Source organism: Cynocephalus volans, chromosome 10 (genome assembly GCF_027409185.1).
Source record: "Cynocephalus volans isolate mCynVol1 chromosome 10, mCynVol1.pri, whole genome shotgun sequence".
Taxonomy (NCBI): Eukaryota; Metazoa; Chordata; class Mammalia; order Dermoptera; family Cynocephalidae; genus Cynocephalus; species Cynocephalus volans.
The window spans coordinates 90,611,921-90,629,843 of NC_084469.1; the positions used below are offsets into that span (position 1 = coordinate 90,611,921).

The 17,923-nt window shown below is 50.5% G+C and overlaps 1 protein-coding gene across 5 annotated transcripts; it reads right to left on the reverse strand.

Annotated features, from left to right (window-relative positions):
* Positions 1–553: 553 nt before the first annotated feature.
* DMKN (dermokine) lies at positions 554–14,878 on the reverse strand. 5 transcript variants are annotated; one of them, XM_063110694.1, is made up of 20 exons: positions 14,336–14,878; positions 13,845–14,060; positions 13,676–13,732; positions 13,332–13,382; positions 12,864–13,160; positions 12,110–12,166; positions 11,604–11,666; positions 11,324–11,374; positions 9,758–9,805; positions 9,013–9,066; positions 7,812–7,859; positions 7,582–7,629; positions 5,331–5,387; positions 4,945–4,992; positions 3,220–3,267; positions 3,068–3,106; positions 2,678–2,749; positions 1,638–1,661; positions 1,482–1,529; positions 554–873 (listed from the first exon to the last, which is right to left on the reverse strand). In XM_063110694.1, the coding sequence occupies exons 1-19, from the start codon at positions 14,711–14,713 to the stop codon at positions 1,482–1,484; spliced, it is 1,704 nt and encodes a 567-aa protein (XP_062966764.1). In that variant the 5' UTR covers positions 14,714–14,878; the 3' UTR covers positions 554–873. The 5 variants fall into 5 exon arrangements, with proteins under 5 accessions (XP_062966764.1, XP_062966766.1, XP_062966765.1 ...); XM_063110696.1 differs by lacking the exon at positions 9,758–9,805; XM_063110695.1 differs by lacking the exon at positions 1,638–1,661.
* Between the last annotated feature and the right edge of the window lie 3,045 nt (positions 14,879–17,923).

Sequence of the window (17,923 nt, forward strand, 5' to 3'; positions counted from 1 at the left end):
TCTGCCTCCCTCCCTCCTTCTGCATCCTGGAAACATACAGCAGCTACATATGATAAGGCACTAGGTTTGACCCAGTCCCCCCAACTTCCTAAAAACATCAATCCAAGCACACGCCTCATACACACTTCAGTTTATTTAAGTAGCCAAGGCATATTCTGTATCAGCCCCTTGCTCCTATTTCCTGCCCTCTCCCTGACCCTCTGGGACTGCGTCCTTGCTTTGAACAATCTCTTAACTCCTATATCCTGATTTGAATAGTGACATCATTGCTTTTTCCAGCTACTGAAACACCTATGACTGCTTCAAATGCGATAAGCATGGTATTCAGACATAGGTTGGGCAAAGATTTTTTTTTTACAAATGGGGAAAGTGAGGCACAGTGAAATCAGCTAGCTGCTTCTTGGCAGGAATAAAACCAGGCCTTATTGCTGTTAGCCTACCGTGTTTTATACCACCTCAGGAGGAAGGCAAATTTTCTGCCCCTAAATCACTCTTCCATCCTCCCTGATCCAAGCCTTCGACATAGTATAAAAGAATAAAATTTGATAAAGTCTTAGTGGAACCATATTCATGTTTTATTTTCACAGACAAACTCAAAAGTAGAAAGCTCCTCCTGAAGAATTGTCACAGTGACTTCAGGTCACAAAATGGAGTAAGGTGAAGTTTATCCAGTGAGGCTGTTGGTCACAGGGACACCACAATGGAGCGGGAAGAAACAAGGAACAAACAACCAGGTCCCCAACCTAGAAAATAGAGGTGTCAGCATCCAGACCAGGGCTGGCACAGGGTGGGAGAGCTGGGGGTAGGAGCGCAGTCAGGCTCCTTAACAACGAGGTGTTTTTCAGGGCCTCAGTAGTGATTAGAAGTAATTTTCTAGAAGAAAAGAGAAGATCAAATGATAGAATGTGGCCACTCCTAAGTATGTTGAAACCAGGTATCTTTTCTCCCAGCTTCTGAGCTCCCACAGTTCCTTCACTGTCCCACCTGCTTCAATAGCAGTTGCCGTCACTTTTGCTCCTGCCTAAAACAAATTTTGTGGCTCTGCCAAGTTAATCTATTATCTCTTCCCCGCTGGAGCCTCCCTCTGTCCTGCCTCTGAACCTTTCCACCTGGAAGGTTCACCTCTCTACAGTTTCCCTGTACAGTTCCCATCCCGTCCCCTGTCCTTAAACGAGCATACCATTCTTGTCCTCAGAGCTGTGCCCATGTGTCCCACCTCTGTGTGGCCCTTCACTTGGCACTCATAGGGTGCCTCCTGAGTTTCCTAGGTCGTTTTCTTATGAGTCTTTCTCCAACCCCTCACCCCACAACAGGCTGTCCTCCTCCTTAATACCCTTAGAGCATCCACCCAGAGCAAACCTGCCTTAGTGTCGCTCTGCACTGAGGTCTGGGGAAATGCCAAGATCCCAGCCCTGCAACTGAGGGGTGACTATGCCACAGCACCTGGGACACAGCCTTGTGCGGCTCACTCTGACACTCACCTACCAAAACTTCACCCACTGCAGCAGGCCAGGTTGCACCCGGGAAGCCTGCAAGACAAGGAGAATGTCTGAGTGGACATCACACTGTTCCCTCCACACCCTCTGGCTTCAGGCCCCTTCTCTTTCGAGCCAGATTTTCTCGGCGCCCATACTCACCGAGGAAGAAAGTGTGACTCTTCCCTGGAAAGAGAAGATCAGAGGAGGTGATGTGGGGCTACAATGCCCTCTCTGTACCCTGCCATGGGTTCAGGGCTTCTGAAGGGCCCAGTGGCAGGAACAGGCTCAAAGCAGGATGATTGCCAAAGTCCTTCAGTCTGACTGTGGACATTCAGTCTACAGAATTTTTTTCACAGCAGATCTATCATCCTAGGTACATTTTATCTAAAATGATATTGAATGTGCTTCCTGAGCACACACTGACCAAGGGGAGTGAAAAGAGGATAGGCGTTCCTTCTGCCACAAATAATTGGCAAAGTGAACACCCACAGGCAGTAACAACTACGCCGCCACCTCCTTTCAGTCAGCATATGGTTTCCGATCTCTTAGTTGAAGGTCCTCTTCCCAACGCAGGGGCTTTATTGTTCTGAGAGATGGAGGGAAATACCCAGCCTGGTTTTTCTTTGCCAGCCTAATTAGTATTTAGAATATTCATTTACTGATATTATAAGATTGTTTTCTTTGCAACTGAACAAAACAAAATTCTCAAGTATTTTCCACTTTTATTTCCTTTGTGGAATAAAACATTTATTTTCCCACCAACCAAGAGTTCCTAGGCTAACTTCCCCTAAGTGCTAATCTGCTTTTCTCTCCCCCTACTTCAGTCTCCCAGAAAAGGCCCGCAGAGCGGGAACACTACAAAGAAAAGCTGTCTGTATGTTTCGCCGTGTGTCATGTGATTCTTCTTTGAGAGAACATTGGCTCCCCGTTTTCTCTGTTGCACGTGATACTGCTGCTGTCCCCCTTTAACCTTTTCTGCGGAGTGGGTGGGTGGAGTGTTGAACTCTTCTGCTCTCCACTTCCAAACTGTTCTCAGGGGACCTGAGTCTCCCTTACAAAGTGCTGGGGAGGCCTGACTTGCCAAGTGAACAGGATTCAGCCTCAACTAACCGAGGTAACAGACCCCGGCAATAAAAGCCACTCCCTCTCTCCCCCATGCAGAGGCCCCAGTGGGAAAATAGAGCAGTTGCAAGTCTTACCTTAGTAGGAGTCTTGGCTGAGTACTGCTTGCCATAGGCAGTAGGATATGCCTGGTGGTTATAATTGTAGTTCTGTGGAAGAAAGAGAGGGTGGGGGAAGGGAGAGGAGAGAAGGGATGAAGGCATTTTGCCCTGGAATAAACACCCTACCTTCCTTCCCTGACTGGAGCTTTCTTAAAGCCCCTGCCTTCTCCCCTCCTTATATCCTGTATTTTCTTTTATGGAAACTCCTCTAGCCAGCCAGAGCCCACACCCTCACCTCACTTGATTGTCCTAGGCCAAATGGCCTTCCTCGTCCTCCTCTCGGTACCTTTCCCAACTCTTCAAGGGTTACTTGGGCGGTGGGGGTAGGAGACCAAGGAAAGAAGTGATATCTAAATCAGGTTGTACCTTGGAAGTTACAGCCACCTCTTGCCATCTTGCACCAGGCTGAGAAAACAATTGAACGGAAGAGTGAAAGAATTTCAGATTGGCCAGACCTGGGAACGAGGCTGAGAGGAACCAAAGGCCTTCCAGGGGAATCTGAGGACAAAGGGACTCACCTGATCAGCACCGCCTGCCCTCTTCTGTAGTGATGACGCATCTGCACCCTGAAAGGGAGAAAGGACCACAGTCGGTTTCTTCACAGTTGCTGTCTGGAGCTCTAGCACCCTGCTGCCTAGTCTCTGCCCTCCTTGTGGAGCGCTAGCATCTCACCCACCCCAACACGCCCCACCCCTCTCAATGGTCCATGATAAGTGCTACTTACAGAGAAGGCAGTGGGCCTGGAGGAAACTGATGGCCCAGATAGATATAGGACATAGATTTCCACACTCAGGGTTGGGAAGTGAGGGTAGAGAACCAGGTTTGGTAACACCACCCCCACCCATGCACCTGGAGCGTTGGCAGCTCTGGCCTGAGACTGAACTAGAATAACAAATGAGTTGAATCCACACAGACTCCTCAGGGGCAGACCCAGGCACCTCAGCCCCAGCCCACCTTTTGTCTACACCAAACCCTACTGCTCCCCTCATAGGCCCTTTAATCCCCATACACAAATGCTATTCCCTACTGGGTCCTTGGAAGGATGGACTTTATCTACAGAAGCTAAGTGATTAGTTTATCTCTGGATCAAAGGAAGGGAAGAAAGAGGAGAAATACAAGAAAGCAGACAAAGCTACCTAAGGCATTCCACAGATGTACTTGGCACCCCCTCTTCCCAAGGGAAAGGGAGAAAGTCTAAGCATTAGGAAAGAAGAAATTTATTTCCTTCCATCATCACTTCTCTACTAGGAACACTCACCTCTAGGCGCACGCATGAGCTATGTGCGTGCAGGGTATAAAAGTTAACTCTGACTTAACTCTCTGCCTTACCCGCACCTGGCATTGAACCTTAACCCTACTATTAGTCCTAACACTGAGGTCACAAACTGGCCTTGTGACATTTTTGCTTGGTCTGCATTTTTAAATTAAATTAGTGGAAAACAATTAAAAATCAGATTTCCAGCTTTTCTTGAAAAACCAGACATAGGCACACTGGTCCTACATGCGTGCATGATGGACACTGAGCTGAAAACCTTGACCTCCCCCTTTGCATGGCCCCACCTGTTCAGTGTCACATGCCTGGCCCATATGAACATGTATGTGGGCAACCCTTGCCTCAGTGCCCAAGACTCCTGTTTCCCAATGGCCACTGGCCATGCATAATTGAGGTGTGGTCTTTTAGAGGACCCAGAAATCCTGCCCATCCTTCCCAGGACCCAGATATTCAGACCCTCTGCACCCGCATGCACTTGACCCTGACCTGATCACCCCACATACTGCTCTCCTGTTTCCCTTTGGCTTTCCTCCCCAGTCCCCCTTTTCCAGCACCTGAGAGATGACACTAGCCCCAGGTCCTTCCCCCTTCCCCACATCATGGTCTCCCTCCACCTGCTCACCCTGGAGTACCCACCCAGCTGTGGCTCCCCGTAAGCCAGGCCACGCCCAGCAGGAACAGCAGCAGAGTAGAGACAGTGGCTGGCTTCATGTTTCTGTGCCTGTGTGAGCCCCAATCCTTGGGCTTTTATCCTACAGAGGACCTCCTACCCTACTCCTTTAGTGACTCACAGCTTCTGTCTCACTCACCCCACCCCCACCCAGGGTTGCATAAATTGAGGAAAGTGGGAAGGGAGGCACCCTGCTGAAACTGGGACAGAATCAGCAAGCCACTTGCCAAGGGCCACAAACCTCATGTCCCCAGAGCTGAGTTTTCTCTCCCCATCATGATGAGTTCTGCCCCCCCTTACCTCAATAATTGCTTTCCAGTTGAAGAAAGGAGTGTTTTGTTTGAAATCCTGGAGGGAGAAGGAGAGATGAGTGGGTCCCCAGGAGACACAACTCAGAGGATGGTATGTGGCAGCACAGTGGGAAAGTTTCCAGACCATGTGTAGGACTGGGCTTTAGAGGCTGGGTGTGGTTTGGGGTTAAAGGAAAAGTGTACTGGAGACTGAGGCCATTACAATTTGAGGTGGTATTAGTGATAAGATTTGGGTGAGATTACCAGTCTCAAATATGAAAAGGGGGGATTTTATCACAGGTAGGCTGGAGCTGAGGGTGGCTGCCTTGAGGGAGCCATGGGGAGGGACAGGATGACCAGGATCCCCAGTTCTTCAAAAAGCAAGAATTCTCCTACCTCCCAGAGTCGGCGGAAGTAGAGGAGGGCTCGAGTGCTGGGGGACAGGACTTGGTTCTGTGGATGAAAGGTGGGGAGCAGGTTAGCAGGGGGCCTGACCCCCCACTCACCTAAGGCTTCAGAATTTCACTGATGGGGCAGTGGAGGGAAGGGGGGAGCTGGGAGTCCTTAGGGACAACAGAAAACTGTTTCTGGAAACAGAAGGAGAGAGAGGCTAGATCTCTGGAGTCGTTAACCAACCCTCCCTCCAGCACATACACAATGTTCTTTATCCTAGTTTCCCCTGACCTCTGGCAGAACATGATTGTAGTAGAACCTCAGGACCAGGACCTGTTCCCAGAGCTTTCAGGCCTTTTCGCCTGCCATGCCACCTCCGGCCCATTTCCCAAAGCTGCAGGGCTGAAGCCACCCTTTCCAAACCTCCCAGAACAACAGTGGAGACGTAAGAAAGGAGCAGAGACCAGGAGTGTGGGGCAGCTAAGGTTTATTTCCAGGGCAAGGGTTGATACTAGTGATGAGATAGTGGTGTTTTAAGAAGGGAGTGGGGGACTCCCATCCATCTGGTAGCTCCTTGTCTGGAGGTCACGGGATGCGAAAGCTCCTCTGGTCCTGGGCAAAGAAATAGGTTCTAGGAGGGAGCTTGAGCAATGAGAATTCAGGGGAGGAGTGGGCCAAGGCAAGGGTAGAACAGGGTAGCGTAGAAGGGTAGAAACCTGCGGGGATCTTTTTGCCCACCATTGTCATCCAAATGAATCCAGATGTCCCAGCTTGGGCTTGAGAACCCCCTGCCTCGCCAGGAGCTTTACATAGCATTCCCCTCTTCACTCGTCACTCTGGCTGAAGTCCTCAGCCACCTCCACCCATTGTGAAGGGTATGGAGCTCCATGCTCTTCTCTGCCCATCTCTGTCCTCCCCTCTTTCTAGATCTGCCCCTCCAGGAAGCCGGCCCATGAGGATCCCGCCTAACTGTGACCACTCCTTCACTGCTCCCCTACGTGGGCAAAAACATTTAGCTGACTGTCCTGGCCCTCTGGGAAGTGTCTGCATGTGCATTTGTTCTCCCATCAGATCCTAAGTTCCCCGCGGTCCACAGTAAGGAGCCTTGCCCCTACCAGAATCTGTTCTCTATAAAACAGAGAACATATTTTGTTCATTCAAACGAGAAATCCACCGCAGCTGGGAATTTTTACACTCTCCTGTCTTTCATCCCCCCACCTCATTCCCAGGAGGTCAGACTTGGATTTTCCTGAGGTTTGGGCTATCCAGCCTCCCTGCCTGCCTCTACCCACTGCTGCCATAAAGACCACAAGTTTTGTGAAGGCAGGGATCCTAGTCTTCAGTCCTTTACATGAAGGGTCAGAAGCTCAGCTGCTCACAGTGGCCAGTAGGTGGCTAAATGACTGTGATGGGTGGCAGAAGCAGCTGCTGTTCCACTCTACCAGGGAAACCCGGGGACCAGTGTTGCCACATCTTTCAAGAGAAGCCAGAAATCCAAATCATTATGTGAAGTCTTTCAATTTTTAAATTTTGGGCAACTAGTTAATATATAAAAAAGTGTGGCTGAAACAAAACACATGGGTGAGCCACTGACTGCAGCTTCTGCCACTGATAGTTGTTTGGATTGTTCGCCGGCCCTTCGTTCCCTCCCTTTTCATCCCGCCCCCTCTACTGTGGAGGTGCATCTGCTATTTTGGTGTCAAATCAGCCTTGCAGGTGTTCCCCTCCAAGAGGGAGGGGTGGGCAGGGAGGAAGGAGAGGAGCCCTAACTGTCTCCTAAGATTACGTGTGCACAAGGCCCAGACAATGCCTACCATCCATTAGGCAGTCAGCAAACGTTCCCTTCTCTGGGTGTGTCAGTCCTCATGGAGCCTGTTAGCTCCACCTGACTCATCATTCAGTCTGTCCCCTAGGATTAGGCCTACTTACTCTCCCCTTAACCTTCCAGATCTTGCTGGAAAAACTGAGGTTCAGAACGTGCTCAGGTCTGTATGTGGAGACATTAAAAAGGTCCATCCCTTTCACTCATCCCCAATTACAGCTGTTTCCAAATTCTCCCTCTTTTGGGGGGTCTCTGCTGTTCTTCCCTCCACCCCCCAGTTTGTTTCTTGTTTGTTTTTGTTTTTAGCACTGGCATAAGTGCTTTCCTAGTGGTCATGATGGTTGCTCCCTAGCTCACCAAAGAGAGGTGTAGCTTTCTTCTCCACATCCCTATCCCACAAAGATTGGAGTTACATGGTCTTTTAGCCCTTACCTTGTCTATGGCATCCCAGTTAATGAAACCCAGCTTGGATTTAAATTTCTGCAGAGAAAAAAAGAAGAATGGACAAATTGGGTCATAATGTAATTGGCTCAGGGCCTTACGCCAAGAACGGTCAGAGACCACTGCTGACTGTTGGGTACAGTGGACTTTAGCCGGTGGGGCCAAGGGACAGGTGTTGGTTTTCCAAACGACAGTGAGCAGAGCAATCTTGCAGAACTCACCTTCCAGAAAGTGTCAAAGTTGAAGGGCCCAGGAGACGTCTCAGAATTCTAAGGAACCAAGAAGAAATAGGATGAGATTGAGAATCCACTTTGTGAGCAAGAGGCAGGGACAGAAGATCTGTGTGTCAGGAGGGGAGACAAGAAATGCTTGACACCATGGTCCCAGCCCAGGTGGAGTAATGCCTCCACTCACCATAGTATTGACTCCACTGACAATGTCACCTCCTCCCTTGTCCCCACTGGGCCCTTGCCCCTGGGTGGGGAAAAGGGGGATTGACGTTCGAGGCCTATGCATCTTATCATGCATGGCCATCTGTCAGCCTGTTCCTGCCCACTCATCTCCACCTTTGCCAAAGCTCCTCGCACTCATCTCTGGAAAGCCACCTTGTCTTCTGCACACCACACCTAAAAATCCCACCTCTGAAAGTCTTCCTAGAATGACTGGCCACCATATAACCTTACCCCATCCCTGGAATCACATTTATATTCTTGACTCTGCCCTCTCCTGTCCCCAAAACACCATTAGTGATAAGAGTAGCTAATATGTAGTCCCACTCAGCGCTGAGCACTGTGTCTTATCCTTCTGTATTCCTATGTGGGAGGTGTCTCCATTTTACAGATGAGGTAACTAACTCATAGGTGTCCAGCTGCTTGCCTCAGGATCTGTCTCCAGTGTCAGGATTCTGTACCACCTTGGTCTGGTAATGACACAGAAAGCTCTATAGTAACCGTGGGAGGCGAGCAAGTCAGGCTCCACTGTGCCCATTTTACCTGGGGAAGTCCAGGCTCAGAGAGGTTAACTGACTTGCCTGAAAATGCACAGATGACTAGTGATAGTGCTGGTGTTTGAACCCCAGTCTAACTCAAAGTTCAGTGACTTTCCACTTCTCAACACTGCCTTCTTAAGTAAAATTAAGAATATCCCCTGTCCATTCTTCTGTTATTTTTGTCTGTTTTTCCCCTCACAAAGGTAATATGGCTCTGATCCCAATTGGAAGGAGGGAGGAAAATAATGAATCAAGGAAGGGGATGGGGATCTCAGACCCCCATTTTGATCTCCTGATGGTCATCAGACACAGATCAAGAGCAGTTTGCAAGAGCAAATTGATATTTTTGTTATTTTCTCCAGGTCCTTGACATTCTGTCCCCACATTCCACCTTCCCTTCTCCTAAAACCAACCCTACCTGCTTCTAGGCTCACCTGATGATTGCCGTAGGAGCCCCCAAGGAGACGATTGCCTTCTTTGCTTATTTCCTAAGGAGACAGAAAATAGAGAAGAATCAGTGGGGTGGCAGGCAGGCAGGCTAGGGGATGAGAGGGCAGGATAGCAGGATGTAGGTGAGGGGACTGAGATATGAACATGTCAGAGGACTTCCCAGGTCCCCGAGAAGGAGGTCCTTCTTTCAGGGTAGCTCCATCTTCCCTGGAAGATCTTGTTTCAATCTCCCATGGATTGGGTTACTGCTCACTTTTGATGTTTATGGATAACATCACCATCTCTTTGTATTCTTCCTGTAAGCTGCCCAAAATACAGCAGGAAGGGCCTTTGCCACCAAAGCATCTGAATTTCTCCCTGGTTTTGAAGCAGGAGCAAGCCACGCTATTGGACTGAATTGATCCAAATTGATGAACCCCATCTGGACTGCTGTTTTGCATTGGTCAGAAAGGCAATGCTAGCTGGAGAGGCGGGGAGCTGAGATGGCACAGAAGTAGACTGGTTAGTCTCCTCGTAAGTTAGAGGTAGGCTCCTCTTGAGTCCTGCTTTCATTATTTGGTATGAAACATGGTGAATCCCAGACCCATTGGCACTTCCTCATTCCAGAGCTAACATGTAGACCAGGCCACAATGTGGGACTGTCTGCTCTGCTGGTATTGCTACTGGAGAGTTGCCCTCCATCCCATTTACTACTGGCACAGTCTACTCTCAAGACCGCCGTCCCCTTACCCTGATGTCACTGGAGCCGCTGGGGCCTCCCTGTACTCCTCTGAAGCCCTGAGGGATGAGACAATGAAACACAGATCCCTGTTTTAGATTCTGGGGCCGCCCCCCAAAATTAATGCTTTGATTTAATACGATTTCTTTAAAAATCCTAATGGAATTCTCTTTTAGAACTTGTCAAAATAACTTTGAAATTCATTTGGAAACTAAAGGTCTAAGAATAGGTAAGAAAATACTGGAAAAGATAAGTGGCCAGGGAGGATTTGTACCGGCAGGTATTATTATTAAAGCTGCCATAAATAAACCAGTGTGGTACCTGTCCCAAAACAGATGAATCAGTTTAACGAAATAGAACTCCCAGAAACTCCCCTCAAATATTAAGGTATTCCTAAGTGCATTTTAAATCAGTGGTGGAAATAATTCAATACACGGGACTAGTAATATCAGTTAAGTACAAGGGGTCTTCAAAAAGTTCATGGAAAGATTCGTATTATCTTTGAATTCTATTTTCCACGAACTTTCTGAGTTACCCTCATTTTGGGGGAAATATTAGCTGTACCCCAGCAGTTTCCTTCCTTCTGTTTTTAGCTGGTTTTCCCCTTATAAAGGAGCACACAGCTCTGATCCAAAGTATAGGGTAAGTCTAGTTAGATTGAGGATTGAGACTACACAGTATACAGCAAAATAAAGTCCAGATGGATTAGAGTTAACCTGAAAAAATAAAATTATAGAAGTATTCATAGTACTAGAAGTAAATAAAGACCTTTAAAGCAATACACCAAGAGCAGAAACCATAGAGAAAAAGATTGATATTTTTAACTACCTACATACTTAAGGCTTTGGTATATAAAAAACTAGAAATAGAGTTACAAGCTGGGATAAATTTGCTTAAGACCTGTTTACCCATAAAAGGTTCGTATCCCTAATATGTGAGGACTCTTTAGAGAGCCGTCTCAGCTTACCACCACCCCTCTGCCGTCTTCTCCCGTCTGGCCTTGCTCCTTACCGTGTGGACCACGCTCCCACCAGTGCACAGACCAGCAGGGTCAGCCTCACCCGGGAGCTTGTTAGAAATGCACAGTCTCGGCCCCGCCCCAGACTTGCTGAATCAACCTGCTTTTTCACAAAGCCTCTAGGTGATTCATGTGGACATGAGTCTGACACTCTGTCAATGCCACAGGTGCTAACATAAAGCCCAGATTTCCAGAATCGCTGGAGGGAAATGTACTTTCCAAGACACTTCTCTCTGTCCGAGTTCACTGAATTCTGTTCACTGGCTGTTCATAGGACATCTGAAAAAAGTTTCTAAAAGGGCTGGTTTACATAGAATTTCTCACAGCCCCATCTGTGGGATAAAGTGTGGTATAGCATGGAAGGATTTGCAATGAATTATCACTCTGGACTGTGCTAGGATTTTTAGGAGTGAGCATTTGGTTTCTCCTGCCTAAGTTGTCAGTTCTTCCCCAATGGGTGTGGTGAGCATCAGGAAGGGGCTGAGTAGAGGTGAGTTATGAGGAGTGGGCACAGTCACGGGGACAAACTGCAGTCACCATGCATGGGTGTGGCTCTCACCTGACCCCCGGATCCTCCGGACATGCGGACTTCATTCCCTGGGTTTTCACACTGTGGGAGAGAGAAAGGGAAGACTTTCTCTCAGTCCCTTCTGAGACAGCAATTCCAGCCCCCCAATGGCAGCATTTTAACCCTGTGGCGAGCCCACTTCCGCTCCACCTCAGCAGCAAGCCAGCCCCTTTCAGCTGAGCCATTGCTCCCCCATCCTGCAGGGGCCCGACCTCCTCTTCTTTTCCTTCCCACAGTCTGAGGGAGATTTGTGCGCTCACCGGCCACTCACCCCAGCTTTGTTTCCACCACCGCTTCCACCGCTGCTGCCTGAGGAAGAGCCGGTGTTGGATCCCTGCCATGGAAAGCAAGAGTTCATAGGTTGTCTTGAAAGGACTTGCAAAGGGACCACGTAGTTTTCTGCAGTATTATGGGGTTTTTTGTAACCCCTGATCAGATTCCAACCCTCTCTTCAACCTCTGTATCCTCCCCATCTTTAGCCAGTTGGTCACCGAGGGAAGTTATTCTACACACAGAGAAGGCCAGGTGTGGCCAAGCGTATTTGGAAATATGCGATTTCCAAATGACTTGGGGGATCTGAGCTGTTGTCCCCCCACCCTCACCCCCGCTGCAGGCCAGAGGTGGCAAAGCTTATGGAGCCTCATGGCAGGGGAGCTGCCATCCTGTCACCAGGGAGCAGGCTGAGGCTCGTTCTGCCCCCCACTCCCACCCAGCCCTCACCCCTCACCCTCTCCTGAAACTTAGGAAGTAGAAGGAAAGAACCCTTAGTATCCTTACCTGGGAGTCTGAGTAGCTGCTGTGATCAAAATTCTTAGAATTTTCTAAGGGTTGGTCCTAGATGGGGGGAAAAGAGGGTAGTACAAAAAGCGATAAATTAAAGCAGCTCATGTTATTTAGCTTGTCATAGTTACTTAACCCCTCTTGCCTAAGACCTTTCCCAGACCCCACAAGGAGTTGTGGCTCCCTCTCTCCAGCCCCCTCTCTTGGGGCTCTACTGCAGCTGCCAGGTTGTGGCTGTCCTCCTGGCCCCCTCATCATGTAGGGGCCTCACATGTGCACTCTAATTATTAGCATCGTCTACACCACAGCTCTGTAAACGTCCGTAAGTCTCCACATGTGCAGTCCTGCCCACGTGCTCCTGAACTTCCCAAACAAGTGCATATTTGTGCCACCTCTTTTCTTCCCTCTACCACCCCAGCTCTACTCAGACTTGCCAAGTGGATATGACTGCAGGAATAGAGGTTAGGTAGGAGAGAGACACTTCCCGCCATCACGGAGTGGATGAGGAGCCACCAAAGTGAGCAGAAGCAGGCGGGGCACCTCTTGTAGTGTGTATGTAAGGAGCACTGCTCAGCTGGGGCTTGGAAGGTGGGAGACAGGGGCTGAGGGAGCCCCAGGGGGATGACCACCAGTGACACCGCCCACCTCAGGGCCGCAGCAGCCTCCAGGGAAACTCCGGAGCCTGACTCCTCAGCAGGGAACCCCATAGCCCTCGCCCTATCTCTGCCTTCATTAGAGGAGCAAAACTCACCCAGTTAGCACCAGAACTGCTGCCACTGTTGCTGCCACTGCCTCTGCCTCCACCATTGCCACTGTTGCCACCATGGCTGCTGCTGCCACCATTGCCGCTGTTGCCACTACCACTGCCACTGCTGCCACTACCGCTGCCACTGCTGCCACTACCACTGCCGCTGCTGCCACCATTGCCACTGCTGCCACTGCCGCTGCTGCCACTGCCGCTGCTGCCACTGCCGCTGCTGCCACTGCCGCTGCCTCCATTGCCGCTGCTGCTGCCACCGCTGCTGCCTGATTGTGAGCTGCTACTTCCCTGAGGGGAAGAAAGAGACCAGAGCAGGACTAAAGACAAGAACATCAAGATTGCCTCCCTCCTCCCCTTCTTTTCTTGCCTGGAGCAAATCCCCTGCCCAGTCTAAGGGGGAGCAGAGAACCTCCATTTCCTCCCAGTACAGAATGCCACAGGTTGCCTCCCTTCTCTTACCCCAGAATTGCCAGAGCTTCCACCTGAGCCAGATGGTGGGGGGTTGGTGCACTGCAGAGGGAAGGGGACAATTGAGTTTACAGGTTTCAGACAAAGGCATCTCCACAAGCCAGGCCACTCCTGCTTCCTTGTGGCTTGCTTCCTTCCCCCCAACATGTCTCTCCCCCATGCTCTTCTTGTTTCCCTCCCATCTTCCTAGCCTCCTCCCCACACCATCTCTTCCCAGCCCAGTTGCCGTCTTACCCCAGTCCCTCCCTCCCCGTCTTCCTTTGCTCTTTGTGTCTCCTCCACTTTCTGTCACATGCACCCAGACACCCTCTTCATCCCCAGACTCCTCCTCTTACCTCTGCATTTTGGCTGCCAACTCTCACTGAACCATAACCAGGCTGGGCCACAGTTCCCTGTAAGGAGGGTGAGACTGAGTGTGGGATCTGGAAGGATAAGGAAGGCATGAGAGTGTGGGCTTGAAGGGAGGGAGGTGGCAGGTATCGGGGCTGGGGCGGGTTACTTTACCTGAGCATTGGTGCCAGAGTTGAATGACCCTCCATTGCCTCCTTGACCCCAGGAGCCTCCCTGAGAGTTGGCTCCAAAGCTGCCTTCTGAGCTTCCAGGGTGTCCATGGCCCCAAGGAGTCCCTGGACCTCCAGGATTACCCTGGCTGTGGCCTCCAAGGCTACCCTGAGAGCCAGAGATGCCATGGCCTCCAGATAGAGGCTGGCCATTGGTTCCCTGGAAGGACAATATGCCTGCACTCAGTGTGACCCTCTCTGACTCTGATTGGGGAAGAGCAGGCAAAGCAACATAAGATAGAGAAGAGCCAGAGCAAAACAGAAAGACCTAGAGAGAGACTCCAAGGTGGCAGAGGAAGGGTACATAACATGGAAGGAAACAGCCCCAGACAGCCACAAATAAGAGACCCATTCAGCCTTTCAACTGTTTCCTAAGGTTCTCAACCCAGCTGCTCACAGCCTCCCATTTCCTCCCCTGGCTTCCAAGCCACTCACCCAAGCACCGTTGCTGCCAGGCAACCCCTGCCAGGAGCTGTGGGCAGCATCTATTCCATGTCGAATGATATCCTCAGCCTGTCTGCCAGCCTCACTCCCAGTATTTCCAAGAGCGTGGGCTGCTTCCCCAAGCCTGTGGCCGAGAGTATCTGCCACACCAGGGCCCACAGCCTCCCTGGCTCCAGAGCTGGCTCCCTCTCCGACTCCTTGACCAATGGCCTGCCTGACTCCATGGCTGATGGCGTCTCCCATCTCGTGTCCAATGGCCTCCCCAACAGCTGTTCCACTGCTCTCCCCTCCACTCAGCAGTGGGCCAGCCTCCCCACTGCCCAGCCACAGGGCCAGCAGGAGGCAGGCCAGGGACCCCTGTAACTTCATCTCTGCCCAGCTCTCTCTCTCTCCTGAGTGTCTTCTCCCCACCCCAGTTTACTTCTTGTTGCCCTTTCTCTTCTTCTGCGCACCCTTCTCCCTTCTCTTCTTCCTTCTGACGCCTCGTTCTTCTCTCCCTATAGGTCTGCAGCCTTCTCTCTCTTTTCCCAGACTCCCCTGCCTTCCCAGAGTCCTCCTCCCTGTCACTACTCCTTATACCTGTAGGTTGGGAAAAGGTGACAGGGCTGGGCAGCCCAGAGTCCCTCCCCCCCATGACTCAGGGTCCTGCCACTGATAGGGTAATAAGCTGTAATTGTGAGTCTTTGAGTCTGTGTTGAAACAGAGAGGGAGCCCGTGCATCAGGGAGGGAGGGAGAAATGGAATGAGACGGATGCAAAAGCGTTCCAATTTCCCAACCCCAGGAATTTGGGGCGCAGGCGGGGTGGGGACAGGGGCATTTGAGGAGATAGATTGTTGGTGTCTTGTGCAGGTGGTGGGGTGGGGGCACTTAGAAGAGAGAAATCACAGGCAGGACCCCTAGGAAGATGGGAGGGTAGAGAAGCCCAGTGGAACAGGACCCGCTCTTGGTGTCAGCCAGCCTGGGTTGGGGGGCACCAGAATGAGAGGCATTCTTGGCCTTTCTCAGTTTCAGTTGGCCATTGTTCTCTCATCTCTCTCCCCTCCCTCACTGCCACCTAAAGGTGACTGCCTTCATGCCCTTCCACACCCTCCAGCCCACAGAGAGACTGGCAGCCATGGTGCTGCGGTTATGGTTCTAAGGTTCTGGGGAAAAGCCTCAGCGGGGGGCCCCAGACATCAGGGAAGGAAGTGGCCGCGACCCTGAGGGTGGTCCTCAGGGTATTTCAGTGAGCACTGGAGCTGCTCTTGGCTGAGAAAGCTGGGCGTGGAGCAGGGGAGCCAGGCCGGAGCCTGCTGGGCGGGCCAACCACCCCCAGGGAATAAGTGGGAGGGAAAGACCGAGGGAGGGAGCCGCTGACCCAGGCATGCATCCTGTTTACCCTCCCTGGAGGGGACACGTGTCTGAGGGTGAGCTCACTGCCTCGCATGAGGGGCGGGACTGCACCAGCTCATTTCAAACCCCCTCCCCACCCGCCTCCCCCAGGGGCCAGGGCAGCACTGACGAGGGAGAAGGGATCAGCACAAGGTCAGGAGCCCTCAGTCAGCACCATGGCCCTCCCCTCAGTCCCAGTTCGGGATGCAGAACTCGGGCATCCTCCCCAGGTCTCATCCCTGCTCAGCAAGTGCGGCTTTCTCCATTCCCAGGGACCCAGGTCCTCCCACTTGGCACTGCCCCATATCACTGGGATTCATCACCTACTTAGGAGGGGCCAGTTTCCATCTGCCTTTCTCAATGTCTCTCAGTCAGTCTCTCCCTCTCTCTCTCCGCCCCAACACCCGCACCCCAACTTGTAACATTCAACACTTCTTGCCATGTAAACACAATCCCTGTCTGTCCTCCTCAGCTCCTACCTCCCTTTTGTTCCCTCTCTGACTCGTTAATGATGATAATAATGATGGTGGTAATAATAATAATAATAATTGCAGTCCAGCTTATCAAAGGCTTTCTATGTGCCCAGCACTGGACTAAGCACTTTAAGGATCGGGTAGCCCTGAGAGATAGGTCTTATTATACACCACTCCGAGACACAGGGATTGGGGCTCAGAGAGGACACAATGAGTGTGCAGTAGATAGAGCCAAGAGCCAAAACCAGACCCGCTCACCCCTAAGCCCTATCTCCCAAGCATTTTCTGTATTTTTAGTGTCTCCTACCTCCCCCCATTTCTCAAAGCCCCTTAGTGGTTCTCGTGATAGAATTGATTTCAGTCTTGCTCTGGAACTATGTGTGTGCAGAGAGGCATGCAGGAGTAGATCTCGGCCCCCCAGGATTGGTGATGGAGACCGTCCCCCGAGCTAGATGCTTCCCTCTTTCCTTGGTCAGGATCATAGGGCAGGAGGAGGGGCCCTGGGCAGAGCCCTTGACTCAAGGACTCCTTCCTTCCCCGACTCCCTCATCGGACGCAGCCTTCACAGTGTTGTTTATCTGCCCTGTCTCTTCTCTTTCTGTGACTATTATTTTTCTTTAAGCCAACTTACTTTCTTACTTAATATTTTAAGAGGATACTTTATATCACTACTGTAAGTGGAAAGCTAGTATCACTTGCCTGTAAATAAAAAGTACTGGAAAAATATAGTGAGAAGCAAGCAAGTGTATTACATTAAGCTGGCTGCAGCTCCTGTACTCTCTTTGTTAAAAAGGAAGATTAGCAAGTATGAGAGAGGTGTTCAGGCACACAAGCACGGCAAGTGGGTCTTTCTCTTTAACATGATCAGAAAGCTTAAGAGAGGACGGAGAAGAGAGTAGGTCTCTCACTGTGTGATTCAGAGTTATTCAAAGCCATGTCCCCGAACCACCTAAATTCTCCCATGCCACCAGATCCCGTGTTCTACCTTCTGGGAAAAACTGCCCTCAGATATGTCTGGGCCTGTGGAGCCACCTCAGGTCAGTCTGAAAGCATGTTTATTAAATACCTATTTTGAAGCAAATAGAATATTAGGTGTTTTCACATACATGGCTTTGTTTTATCTTCACTATAACCTCAAGAGGTCAATGTTATTCCCGTTTTACAGATGAGGTAGCTGAGTCCCAGAGGGGTTAAACCTCACACGCAAGATCATATGTGAAAAGATCATGGTAAAATGGAACGGTCAACATTTGACCCAGGTTGTCTCACTCCAAACAGCTTTTTCTCCTACGTCACCGTGCCTCCCTGTTCTTGTACATAGTAGCATCCGCAAATCTGACATGCCCGTGTCATGTCGAAGGCTCTCTGGTTTCAGCTTTTCTCTCTAATTCACTACTTCATCCACTCAACAGCTTACTCCATGCCATGCCTATTCCAGGCACTGGGGACCCAGCATGGAACAAGGTCAGCAAAATCATTCTTCTTGGGGAGCTCTCCTTCACCGCAGGGGAAGTTTGACAATAAGCATGTCAGGAGGTAAAGAGCACTATGTGGGGTGAGGAAATAGAGACGAGGGGAGGAATTTTAAATAGGGTGGTCAGGAAGGGACTCTTTGAGATGTGACCTATGAGCTGAGATCTGAAGGAAGTGAGAGAGCAAGCCATGAGGGTATCTGGGGATAGAGTATTCCAACCCGGGGAAGAGTGCAAAGGCCGTGAGAGAGGAGCCTGCTAG

What these genes read in the sequence shown, in the direction of transcription:
- DMKN (XM_063110694.1), bottom strand. Translation starts at nt 14,713, where the DNA reads ATGAAGTTACAGGGGTCCCTGGCCTGCCTCCTGCTGGCCCTGTGGCTG. An exon ending in ACTCTGGCACCAATGCTCAG is followed by an intron (nt 13,733 to 13,844) that starts GTAAAGTAACCC and finishes CCCTCCTTACAG; the next exon opens with GGAACTGTGGCCCAGCCTGG. An exon ending in GCAGCTACTCAGACTCCCAG is followed by an intron (nt 11,667 to 12,109) that starts GTAAGGATACTA and finishes TTTCCATGGCAG; the next exon opens with GGATCCAACACCGGCTCTTC.